We start from the raw sequence: 13638 nt of genomic DNA on the forward strand, positions 1-13638 counted from the left end.
TCACATCGTGTGAGCTTGCATATCTGCTATTTTCAAATAGCCGAAATATATAGAGCTTAAGTGGTTAATGTATGTTTACTAAAAAAAATACAAATCTACAAAGTAACCAGTAACTAAAGTAATAATTGTAGTGGAGTAAAAGTATAATATTTGCCTCTGAGATGTGGAGTACTGAAAATTTCAAATACTCCAGTAAAGTAAAACAAAAAATGCATTTTACTTTAAGTACAGTACTTGAGTAAATGTACTTAGTTACTTTACACCACTGCTTCAAATCTCTAAAAAGCTTAACGTGAAACCATCTTAAAGGAGAATTTTGGACTAAAGTTTTATTACCTTTTCTATGATGTTATGATATCTTAGGATGAATGGTACAGTAGAAACATTTCATAACTCCACCCCTGGTCCGCCAGAGCTTAAAAGCCCTCTAAGCTGCCTCATTCACTAGAATGGGGAATCTCACTTACAGTTGAAGCGGATAGGTCTTAGGTTAGATCACATATTTTAATAGCTTTTTTTTTTTTTTTTTTTTGTGAGATCTGATGTTCATAGTGACAGAACACTATGCAACCAAAAAAAAAAAAAAAAAAAAAACAGAAGTCTCGCTAGACGAGATTGAAATCTTGAGATTTTTTTTTTTGGACAGTGTTCTGTCACTATGAACGTCAGATCTCTCACGCAAAAAAAAAAAAAAGCTATGAAAATATGTGATCTAACCTAAGGCCTATCCGCGCACCTTTTTAAGCTGTGGCGGACCAGGGGTGGAGTTATGAAATGTTTCTACTGTACCATTCATCCTAAGATATCATAACATCATAGAAAAGGTAATAAAACTTTAGTCCAAAATTCTCCTTTAAGATGTTCAATGGCCCTAAACAACGACATGTATTCATCTAATAAACACAGCCTTGGCCCGTTGTTCCTAAGTTAGCTGCAGTATGTATATGTCATTGTTTTGGTACATTAATGACTTCATGCTTAGGGAAAATAACAGATGTGCAAGCTCACAAAGTGTGCAAAAAGGTCTTAACTTAAGTTTTGTCTTCCAACAGGAAAACAAAGATGGTCAACTATTGTGATTCCCAAGACTTTAACGATGACGATGGTAAGTTTTGTTTTGTGCATATTTCATTTCAATTCATTTATTTTCACTTTATACAGGATGCATATACACACACTTAACGTTACACCCTCAAAAGGTATGATAGCCTATACATAACACAAATGCTTGACCCAGACAACCATACCAATAACCTAGCTCTGGTCCATAGCGTTAGAAGGAGTTCTCCTTAACGCTATGGGACTTTCGAGTCTTTGCGCACGCACCACAGGCTGCGCAGCCTCTCGTCTGTTGTAAAAAAAAAAACTTTCGCTACTCACCAAAACAGTTGAAAGCCTACTCTACTTAGTGGGAATACTCTGAGCCCCCCACCTCACGTCTAAAATACACTTTTTGGCCAGAAAAGAAAATATTTCACCGGAAGGAAAAAAATCCATTAACCAGATCTGTAGAAGCGCAGTGGAGTAACCAAAAACATTTTTCCTTCCGGTGAAATATTGTATTTTCTGGCCAAAATGTGTATTTTAGACGTGAGGTGGGGGCTCGGGGTTTCAACTCCATAAAACCGTCTTTGTTTTGGTGAATAGCGAAAGTTTGTTTTATTTTTACTAAAGACGAGAGGCTGCGCAGCCTACGCTACCACGGGTGTGAGGGGAAAGGAACGACAGTACCATAGCGTTAAGGAGAACTCCTTCTAACGCTATGGACCAGAGCTACCAATAACCATGATCCTGGTTATGTAGTGATTATGAACGTGAGGATTCTTAGCCTTTGGGCGCATCGCTTGGATTTCCAAAGCTGCATAATTATGCTTTCGGCATATTCCTCCCCCATCAGATCTTTAATAGGGCCCAGACACAAGAAAAACGTATTCAAGAATGTCTCCTTTCCAAAATGAGGTGTAGAACGTTATAAAGCAAACTTGAAAGTAAATGGCCTGATTTGACATCTAGCCAATGCGGAAAGATGAATGACTAAAGCTTGCACAATGCCATACAAGACGATTCTCTTGACTTCTATTTGTTTAAATTCAGGTGATGCAGCCTGTCAGGTCTAGGGGATGTGGGGTGTAACAAGGCCTAAGATATATTATTACATACTGCATTCCGCCCAATTGATTGTGGGTTTAGTTCATCTTAAATTGAGTGCGTCTAATGTTATACATCATATTAACAAGTTCATTTCTGCAATCCACTTTGCTGCTGACGCAGAATGGTAGAGACTGGCGCGTTAAACCATTAAGACCGGGAACGCATCTGTGTCATTTTAGATTTCTTTGGCTATTCAAAAATAGCAGATATACAAGCTCTATGAGCTTGTAGATCTGCTATTTTTGAAAAATCGTGAAAATTATTGTTTTTATATTTTTTTTACGAAAAACTGTTAGGATTTAGAAATGTTTTAGAAGCGGCCTCGGGTCTTAATGGGTTAAACCGGTGGCTCTCAAAGTGCGGGCTGGGGACCCCCAGGGGTCCTTGAGGTGGTTCCAGGGGCCCTCAGCTAAATGATTGTTACCAAACAGTCCCTAGAGTTACATTGTCTGTAACTCGTGAGAGTGTACAAATGGAACCAAATGGAACCTTACTGGTCCATTTGTACTGTACACTCTCAGAGTTATGAGAGTCCGTGGCCCAGTTCATACCAAATTGTGCGTCCTTGAAATAAGAAAAGAAAAAGTGAGAACCACAGATCTCATCGGCAGAGTTGTTTCTTTTCTTCTCATTTGAATCAGATGACTTTTCCTCCAGTGTGAAAGCTCCCCCCCGCAAAAAAGCCAGAGAGGAAGTGAAACAACAGAAGAAGAAATCATCAAGCAAGTACTCCAGTCAAGACGAGAGTGATTCACAGTCCAAAATAAGCAGCAAAGACAGGTGGGGAATACATGATGCATCAGGATGGATTATTTACTGCGTGTCTGTGAGAGTGGTTTATTATCATTAAGAGATTAAAAGAAATATAGAGATACAAGGTTTCTGCCCAACAGCCAACAATATGTGAACAAATAACCAACATACATTTGCATAGTATAATCACTAGCATCTATGAAAAACCAGGCAACCAGAAGGCATACAAGGAATGAGAAGTGCTAGGGAGAGGGGTTGAATCTGAAGAGGTGGGTTTCCAGACTGAGTTGGAAAATGGGGAGTGAGTTTCCAGTCCTGACTAATGGGGGGAGGTCAAGGAGGCCTGTGTTAGCTGATCTAAGGCCCAATTCCAAAGTCCTCCCTAAACCCTCAAGTCCTGAACCCTCACAGACTTGAGTGACATCACCTGGTAAGTGCTTGAGGGTGAGGCAAGGGCTCCAAATGGTATAAAGGAATGGGACAGCACTTTTTACTGTCAATGCTTTAAGTTTAAAGGCTGTGAGTGTTTATTATTATTATTATTATTCTATTTAGTTCATTCTGTTCATTTTAATTTGTGTTTAAATTAGGATTTGTCTATTATATGTTTCCTTGTACGCTTCTCGTTAATTCGTCATGAGCTTCAGCTGAACTTCTGTCCTTTTGGTGTCATAGAAAACCGTTGGTTGAGAAGGTGTTTGAACGGGATCTAGAAGCAGCCCTCACGCTCTCCTTGCTGCATTCTTCCGATGGGAAAGAGGATCAGTCTCCCAACGTCACAGGTGCAGTGGTCAGCGAAACACACCTGACTACATTTTGTTGACACAGATAACAGTGTGTAATTGTTGTATTTTTCTTTTCTTTGGAAGATGTCGAAGAGTGTCCAACTCAAGAAGATGAGAATGTACCTCCATCCGTGCAGCACATTTCCAACTGCAGTGTGAACCTCGCTGTTTTGGGTAATTTTTTACCAGCACCTATCCTTTATGCTACGGTTGGACAAAATTATTTATCATGACACTTTTACCATATACCTTGATATCGATGTTGTGATGATAATGCATGACTTGTAGATAGACTATTTTTTGCTGTTTGAAAAAAAGTTTAAAGCATAAAATGAGACATAAATCAGGGTTTCTCAAATGGGGGTACTATAGGGGGTACTACCAGTTATTGATACAATGATAATTTAATATGTTTAAGGATGAAACATTGACACACTTTGTGTGAATCTGCTGATCTGTAAAGTGTTGAACCAAATGAAGTCAAAACCTTGACAAGTGCAACTGTTACTTTGGAACATATTGACATAATAACTGGACTTTTGGTCATATTTCAATATGTCAATATCTTCTAACCAAAATGTTGTAATTAGGGGGTGCTAGGATTCCGAAATCAGAAGGAGGTACTGAAACCAAAAAAGTTTGAGAACCACTGGCTAAAGTTATTGAAAACAGGAATAGAAACTTAAGCCATATCAGAATATTACAATATCCAAAATCCCAGGCAGACGATATCTAGTCTCATATCACAATATCGATTTAATACCATGTATTGCCCCAGCCCTACTTTGTGCTTTGCTTTCATTCTCCCCATTGACACACTTTTAACAACACATACTTTGTGACACCATATTCAAACAGCATCTGGAAGGCCATTAAGCAGTAACTCTTTGCTTTTACACTTACAACTGAGCATCATTTCACCCGTAACATTTTTAACTTCACCCTTAAAGAGTTTATTTAAATCACTTTCAACCTGTTGTCCCCATTTTGGGCAAACATTTCAAATAGCCTTTTTGTTTTTTCACAACATTTTCAAAAACAACGAAAATACCAAATCTACAAGCTCACTCACAACCTGTTGCGATGAGCTTGTAGATCTTCGCCATGAAGTGTATTATGATCATGAATACAAAAACGATCATGAATACAGCTGTGCCATGGTCTGATGTGGCTTGATGTGCCTTGGGCACAAAAAAACACTCCTCTACACTGTAGAGGAGTGGTTTTCTTACTTTTTGTGCCTGTAGAGTTATCCTGTAGAGTCTACAGGATAACAGAACAATCGAATGTCCTGTAAGAACAGAATGAAGAAGTGTTGATAGAATACTGTTCCTCCTGCAGGTCTGGATCAGATCACAGGAGAGCAGGGCTCACCCTGCGCCCCATCCAGACAGAGGAAGGCTGCATGCAGCACACGAGAGCCACAGGGGGGCACGTCCAAGGACGAGGATGAGGACTATCTGCCCAAAATGACTCCAGGTTAGGGGCTGGGCAGTGGGCACTATGACTTCAAATCAATATCATGATTATTTCAAACCTTCGCCTCGATTACGATTTAACCCGCTAAACCCGGGAAAGCATCTGTGTCATTTTTTATTTTAGCGTTGGCTATTCAAAAATAGCAGATCTACAAGCTTCTCTGCAATTTTTGAACGTTTTTGAAACTTTCTTGAAAGTGTGAGAACTACTGATTTAGAAGGCATTTGTAGAATCGGCCTCAGGTCTTAATGGGTTAATGAACAATTATGTTAGACACTTTAATTCAGATTTGCAATGCCAAAAATCTCAGGGGCAAGCACACAGAAACAGCATCTCAGATCACATTGATTGTTTCCAAAGGTAAAAAAAAAAAAGGAAAAAGGCAGCCCTTACAAATGATCCAAGTTTAAGCAACTTTATGTATATTGAAAATACACTTGCACCAGGACAGAACCATATAGCATATGAATATAAAACCCCATATCCGGTGTTCACTCTCCATTCCGACATCTCACCACTCCGACTAGTGGCTTCCGCGTGCGGTTAGGGTTAGGTATAGGGTTCGTCAACGTCGGAAAGGCGACATGTCGGAAAGGAGAAATGCACCCCCCATATCCATTCCCCCACCCCACCTCTCCCTATACACCTTTTCTTTTACACTGCCCTTATAGTTCACTGACAAGGTCTGTCCTGTAAATATTACAGCTTGTTAACAGTTATTTGAATTAATCAATTTAATCAATGATAACAAATTAAATGTGATTTTCCAAAATAGCAACAATAGCCAATCTACAAGCTCACAACATGTTGCATCGCAAAGCGTTGTGAGATTGCAGAACTAATATTTTCAGGATTTTAGTATGACAGCATTGTACAACGAAGTATAATATAGGGCTGAAGTGGTTAATCACACTAATTGATTTAGTCAATAAACAAATCAATTGTATTTTTTTCAATTATTCAGGATAACGGAACATTAAATTGTTTCGTTATCCTGTAGAGGAGTGGTTTTCTATCTTTTTGTGGCCAAGGCACATCAGACAAAGGCACACCTTACCTCTATTCATGATAGTTTTTGTATTCATGATAATAATACACCTGTATTCATGGCGAAAACAGCCGATCTACAAGCTCGTCGCACCAGGTTGTGAGCTTGTATATTTGCTAATTTTGTTATTTTTGAAACCATTTTCACCTACAATGAGATGCCCAAAATAGGGACACCAGGTTGAAAATGGTTTAAATAACATTTTTACGTGTGAAGTTAACATTGTTAAGGTTTTACGCTCATTTTGTCAATTCGTTGATATATTTTAGGAGTGAGTGATGGTCATTCACTTCCCCACACAGATTTGTCAACAAGCACGCTCCTCTAACATTTAGTCCGCCACTGCCTTGTCTTCTAAATCTAGATAACTCACGGTTCATGTTTTGGTCCAGTGTGATCTAATCCAGTGGTTCCCAACCTGAGGTCCGGGTCCCCTTTGGGGGGGGGGGGCCTGTTTGGAGGTTGTCCAACATTTGAAACATGTCATCATCACTGTCATCGCTTGTGTCTTTAATAATGATGTGAACTGATCATCATCACAAGCTGTCACCTCTTAGCCTGGTAAACCCTCCCTCCGGAAATCTCATTTCCATTTGATTCCAGGAGTGAGTCTGGCCTGATCGCCCATTGTGGGGGTTTCTAGTGGAATTACCAACTAACCGAGCCTATGAGCGTCGTCGCTCATCGTTCTGTGATTGACAGCGACAGTTGGCCAATCAGGTGGCGAGTACGAGTGAGCCCGAATGGGACCGAGTGCAGCCGACAAAAATGGAACGATCCGCCATTGTTTCTGTGGCCAGTTACACTTTTTACTTTCGGTTTTAAAATGCTCTCAAACTTCTTTTTTTGAGGCACGGAATTTACTTTTAAGATATCGTTTGGATAGGATTTAGTTGTTTAACTTCATATATGTGGTCAATTAATCATGACAGAGCCTATTTAAAAATAAAAATTTAGAGAACCGGGAGGGGCGGGCAGTGCCACGCATGTATCCGAATAAGGCAACCTATTTTGGGCATGGCCGTCTCAAAAGTCCCGTTGCGTCACATTAGTCTGGAGGTCTGCTGATTGGCTGGAGGGGAACAACGATCATTGGCTGAAGGGGTTGTCAGTCAACGGTATTACTCCCGCCCAACTCCAGCCCACAGCCAATATTGCAGAATGGGCGATCAGGCCAGACTCACTCCTGGAATCAAATGGAAATTAGATTTCCGGAGGAGGGTTTACCAGGCTAGTCACCTCTTGGTAATCACAGACTTTGTCTAGTGATTGGGTGATCGTGACCCAAATGTTTGTATATAAGGCCTAGGCCTGTCACAATTATTACATAATCGTCTAATCACAACTATTTGAGATAATCGTAATTATTTTTGCATAATCGTCACACATTTTCAAGTATTAAAAAAGCAGAAATAGCAGATCTACAAGCTTACAACGTGTCACATTGTAAGACACGTTGTAAGCTTGCAGATCTGCTATTTCTGCTATTATTGTCAATAATGTCAATAATTTCATTGTCTATTTCAGTTATTTGTCATATCTGCCCTGTGCAATTTTTGATTACGAAGCCTAAAAGACTTAATATGTTCCCAATGTTCAATGGCCAAACACACAATTAAATCTTTAATCGCAATTATTTGAATGACAATTAATCGTCAACTTAAATTTGTAATCGTGACAGCCCTAATAAGTAGCTCTGTCAGACTACTGTATTATGCCTGAAGAAGGTCATCACCAGTGACCCAAACGTTGCCTCTCCTTCAATAAATGTACTCCTTTACCGTGCAGTTTGGTGTGGGCCTGTGCAGGCGTAGTATTTTATTATTTATAAACGTCATACATTTCATTTTTGGGTCATTGTATATACTATTTCTGATTGTCTGTCAGAGTTTTTTCAAAATGTAAAAGAAATAAGAAAAATAGCAATAGTCAATAAGCAATCTACAAGCTCACACACTATGTATAAGCTCACACAGTGTGAGCTTATACATTGGCTATTTTCGCTATTTGTCGTACAAGAAGTATATAGGGCTTAAGCGGCTAACATGTCTGGAAAACACAAGTGTGTGTTTCCGTGTGTGTGTGTGTGTGTGGGGGGGTTGGGTTGGTCTCAGCTTTTGTCAGATGTAAGAGAAGGGGGGTTCCAATGCAAAACTTGGTTGAACAACTGATCTAATCACTGCATTGTTTCTCTCTGCTTTTGTGTGATAATGTAACACTGACTTTGTGTTCAGATACAGACAGCGATGACGATTTCAGCGAAGCACCCGAAAGTGAGGAAGAGGAGTTCACTGTGAAGAAAGTCAACAAAACAACGCTCGTTTTCAAGAAGGACAAAAAGGCAAAGACTGAGAAGACCAAAGCTTCCCCCAAGCCCCCTGTCTCCAAGAAAGAAAAACAACCCTCCAAAACCTCCAAATCACATACAGCAGGTCTCTTTGAAATTAAGCTTAGAAACTGCATGCTGCATTTCATTTTAGGGTACAGTTAATGAAACTCATTGATTTAATAGAATATATAAAAGATAATCGACAATCGATAATTTTATAAAACTAAGTCGAGTCGAGAACAAGTCGAAAACAATGTAACTTTGGAACGATGTTAATTGGTCTATCTGTCTCACAGCAATCTCAGAACCAGGCAGAAGTCCTCCCTTGACAAAGACTGCATCCACTTCCAAAAGGCCTGCCATCTCTGCCAGCACCCCTGCATCTCACCCTCTCAGCCCAGCAGGTGGCAGCAGAGTACCAAAGTGGAATCCTCCAGGTATGACTGACATATTCACTTACCCCAGGGCTCTATACTAAGCACCCTCCTTTTTCCCTCTACAGTACAACACCATATAATATCTCTTCGCTGAAAATAGCCGATCTACAAACACGGTGTGATCTTGTAGAGCTGCTGTTTCTGCCAAATGTTCGCCCCAGAATAGCGACGCTTAGGTAAATGTAGTTAAACCATTGAGACCTGAGGCAGTTTCTACAAATGTCTTCTAAATCCCAACGGTTTTCTAAAAAACAGATGTTGCTATATCAGTGGTGCTCAAACTTTTTCATGTCAAGGATCCCGAAAATGAAATGTATTCGGCTGCCGACCCCCATCTCAAATGTTTTGTTCCAGGGACCCCCAGAAGCAAAGATTTGAGTTAAACTGTTCACTTAAAAAATATATATATATAAAGATTTGCACACATTTTCAAGATTTTTCAAAAACAGCAAATCTACAAGCTCATAGCGTGGCACGAAGTGATGCGCTATGAGCTTGTACAGTACTGTATATCTCCTATTTTTGAATAGCCAACCAATGTGCTTTGTAGGGCGGCCGGCCCGCTAGCCGCGCACGGGGCTCTGGCGCGCTTATTTTGGGGTACCAAAATGGTGGGATACAAATTTCCAATATAAAAGTTAAAAAAAAAAATATATATATATATATATATACCGCGGACCCCCTGACGGAACCCCTGGAGAGCCACGCGAAACAGCGCGCACCCCTTCAGACCCCATATAGATCCACCGTGGTGCTCCCTGTGGCTTTTGTTTTTTCATGAACGTCCTTGCTTGTTTCTGTCGCTTGTTTTTGAAAACCTGGCATCCCGACTGGCATCCCGACTGACATCACTGACGTATCCTTGGTATTTGTACTTCCGGGTTGCATAATGATGACATCACTGTCGAGTCCTTTGGTACGATGATCCTAGGCTATTGTGTGTAGCAGCTGCGCACGAACACAACGCGCTGTTGTTGTTTTCCACGCTCGCGCTAATGAAACACTAAACGGAGAAGCTTGTGATTGTGAGGTTGAGCATGAATGTTTTAGCATTGTAGTCAGCTGAATTGAGCGTGGAAGCAGAAGACACGGTGAAGGGGAGGTGGAGGCGCTTCTGTTGTTGTTCTTCTGGCGAGGCAGAGAGCTGCGGAGTTTCAATGGCGGCCCTTCGTGTTGTTTCGGCGAAACCCGTCGGCGTTCGGTGGTGCGCACGGTAAACGGTACGAAGCTGTTTCCCCTTCCGTTGTGGCCGAAATGTGGTGAGTAGAATTAATGATGTTGCGAGGTGGAAAATATGTAGTGAGCAATGAGAGGTGCCCTACGCCACCCGTAAATTCTGTGCACACGCCGTGGCTACTGTGTTGGCGAGATGTGGTGTGTCGGCGTTGTGTTTAGTCGCCTACAGAGCTGTGGGTATAGCGTCAGCGGGGGGGGGCGGAAGTCACTCCTCCTCGAGTAGATAGCTAAAATCTAAAATTACTTTGCCGGTTTTAATTGGTTAAGGCAGTTATCTCAAAAAATAAATCATATGCAATAGAGGAGTGAATCTGCATTGACCTCACGATTTGATCCCATTACGTTTCACCTGTTAACGATTCCATTTGGTTCTGCGCTGCATCTCGATATTGTTCTATTCTATATTACTGCTGAAGACTACTCTTTATCAGTTAACACAAGCAGTCAAATGCATATTATGAACTAATTATATATTTATTATGAAGTGATGTGTGTATAATCACTCTCCTTCAGACATAAATGTCTTGACATTGAATTAAATGTTGTAAACCAAAATAAATAAATGTTATAGATAAGGTTCAGTCCTCAAAAACAAAACATGCATGAAATACTTCTGCACTGCATCACAACTTTACAGCTGAACTGCTATAATATACAGAAATAAGCAGCTGTAAGACGGGACACTTCACAAACTGAGTGCACAGTAAAAACCTCAATGTTGATGTAACCAAATGGACCCATAACCATAGACTGTGCCCATAACACTTAGTCGACCAGGGGACGTGAGGTGAAATATGACCCGTTTGGCTTTCCATAGCAGACCTGCAAGCAACTCATCCCATTGTGACGTGTTGTGAGCATGTAGATCTGCCTTGTACGTCAGTGTTTAAATCACAGATGATTTGATTGAAAAATGCCCAGATTGTCCACTTTGGAGGAAATAAAAGTGTTGAATTTTCTACTGAAACACTGTATATACGATATTTCAATTTCCCCATGGGGATAAACAAAGGTCTTATGCAGTGGTGGAAGAAGTACTCACATTTTATAATATAATAATTGATATCTGCAGTAACTAGTAACTTAAGTTTTCAAATAATTTCAGTGGAGTAACAGTACAATATTTGCCACTGAGATGTAGTGGAGCAAAGTAAAAAATACCTCAAAATTGTACTTCAGTACAGTACTTGAGTAAATGTACTTAGTTACTTTACACCACTGATCTTATGTGATTTCTTCAGGTCAGGTGGGTAGAAGTCCCGGGTCATCGCAGACGGTACCAGGAAGGTCTCCGGGACAGGGGCTCAGGCTAGGATTGTCCCGGCGTGTTCGGGTCAAACCTCTACACCCCAGCGTTGCAAGTCACTGAGTCATCTCTTCACCTGCCTGCCCCGCGGCTCTCCTTCTGTCTGTGACAGTGGATGCCAGCCAAACCAGTTTTATTTTACATTGGTGACATTTTAAAAAGTGAAGCATCCTTGAAATACAGAATATTGTCGCTGCCAGGCGGAAACCTTGTTTGTAAACCATTACTTTTCTGGACATGGAAAAAAAAAGAACCTGTTTTCTAAAGGATCCAATGTAGTTATTATTTAGTCCCAAGCTCTTGTCAGTACTTTTCATTTGTTAAATATTTATAAACCCCACAGACGCACATAACCACTTTCACTGTCACTTTCAACATTTTTCAGTAAGTAAAAATACCCGATCTTCAAGCTCCCAGCGCACGTTGTGAGCTTGTAAATTGGCTATTTTCGCTACTTAGGCATTAATTGACGAAAAATACATTAAAAGTTGAAATATGGCGATACAAGGTTTCTGCCAGACAGCACCAATATCCTTTTCCAGAGCAAATTAAAAAGCTTAAGGCATAGTCATGAGAATGTGATTTGATGACTTGTTCCAGATTAGATTATGAATGTAATGCAATCTCATAGCAGTCATAGCAGTAATTGTCTCATATTTGTTAATTGTCTCAATGGAAGTTCATGTCTCAAACTCACAAACTGTTGATCGTTTGAGTCGATTGCTTAGTTTTTATATGCCTCCCCATTGTTTGTGAATTCATTTATGTCAAACGTTTTCTTTACTCTTTTTGTTTGAAAGAAAAAATAAACATGTATATGCTGTACATTTAATTAAAAATATTTAAACATGTTAAACATTTCTAAAGTGCATAATCAAATCATAGGTCAGACAGCTGTGCTTTCTGATATGTCTGGACTGTACTGTAGATTGATTAGAGAGCAGTGGAACAAAAGAGAAAGAAGAAACATCTGCCCCATCTGAAACATCTGAAACTTTCCAGAAGCTTGTGCAATGTGGATCTATTTTTGCTACTTTTGAAACATTTCAAAGATTCCTTTTCAGGCAAACATGTCCACAGTAAGATGAACATTTTAAAGTTTGAATGGGGTTTCTAGGTGTACCTGCCAGAGTTTGTACTTTTTCCCCTCTAAATGTTCATTGCCATTGACAATGCATTGGGCGCTTAAAGTTAAATATTTCAAAAACTACAAATCATTTCAAAGTAAAACATCTCAAGGATGCATGTCCACAGTAAGGTGTTTTTTTTAACTGTGAATGGAGTTTCTAGGTGAATTTTTTTTTGAGGATGTCTTAATAAATAAAATATAAATGTAATAGATTTTTCTTAGCACATGCATTCCATAGGGCTGGACCACACACGGACAAATTACATCAACTTGCGATGGGAGTTTTGGTTGATTGATTGAATACTAAGGATTCACACTTTTCAATGACTGGTGGTAGGGCATTCCACATTGTGGTGGCATAGCAGTAGAATGAATTGAGCCAAATGGGTTGAACGTGATTTGTGGAGCTCCCTCTGGTGTTGTCTGTGGACGTCTTTGACGTTTGTGAAGTAGTTTGACAGGTACATGGGTGTCTTTGTGGTGTAGTGTGCCGAGGGAGTGCGTTATTTGCATCTCTGAGGCAAGTAGTAGGGGTCCAATTAGGTCAGATTTTTTAGGTCAGATTTAAATTTGGCTGGGGAATCGAAGTTGATTGTGGCAGTATACAGTAGCTGCTGTGTGTGTGTGTGTGTGTGTGTGTGTGTGTGTGTGTGTGTGTGTGTGTGTGTGTGAGAGAGAAATGGGTCTGTAGGTCACCCACCCTAGCTGCTGAGGTCACAGCCAGATACATGCAGGGGTGGCTGAGATATTACCTGTCTTTCTGTCTTTCTGTCTATGTGTGTGTGTGTGTGTGTTGTGACTTTCTCTTGTTGTTTTTTGTTTTATGTATCCCATGAGTCATGGGATACATAAAACAAAAAACAATAAGGGTCTATATCTATTTAGTCTTCAACTTGATCAATACATCAACGTTAATCACTTTAGTCGTCATCAATACAGGTCCATCTGGGTGGTTTAGGAGCATGTGTTTTAATTTGCTGGAGAA

At 40.1% G+C, this 13638-nt stretch overlaps 1 protein-coding gene across 1 annotated transcript in view; it reads left to right on the forward strand.

Annotated features, from left to right (window-relative positions):
• The window catches only part of rad51ap1 (RAD51 associated protein 1), a 13155-nt gene extending 515 nt beyond the window's left edge, over nt 1-12640 (forward strand). Inside the window, exons 2-9 of the mRNA XM_084049889.1 lie at nt 1053-1105; nt 2793-2931; nt 3580-3686; nt 3774-3863; nt 5031-5168; nt 8451-8648; nt 8842-8982; nt 11460-12640. Coding sequence (XP_083906015.1) covers nt 1053-1105; nt 2793-2931; nt 3580-3686; nt 3774-3863; nt 5031-5168; nt 8451-8648; nt 8842-8982; nt 11460-11587 — 994 coding nt within the window. The 3' untranslated portion in view covers nt 11588-12640. The remainder of the gene's footprint in view (nt 1-1052; nt 1106-2792; nt 2932-3579; nt 3687-3773; nt 3864-5030; nt 5169-8450; nt 8649-8841; nt 8983-11459) is intronic.
• The last annotated feature ends 998 nt before the right edge of the window (nt 12641-13638 follow it).

The sequence above is a fragment of the Gymnoscopelus microlampas genome, assembly GCF_963454915.1.
Source record: "Gymnoscopelus microlampas genome assembly, chromosome: 23".
NCBI classification, from domain to species: Eukaryota; Metazoa; Chordata; class Actinopteri; order Myctophiformes; family Myctophidae; genus Gymnoscopelus; species Gymnoscopelus microlampas.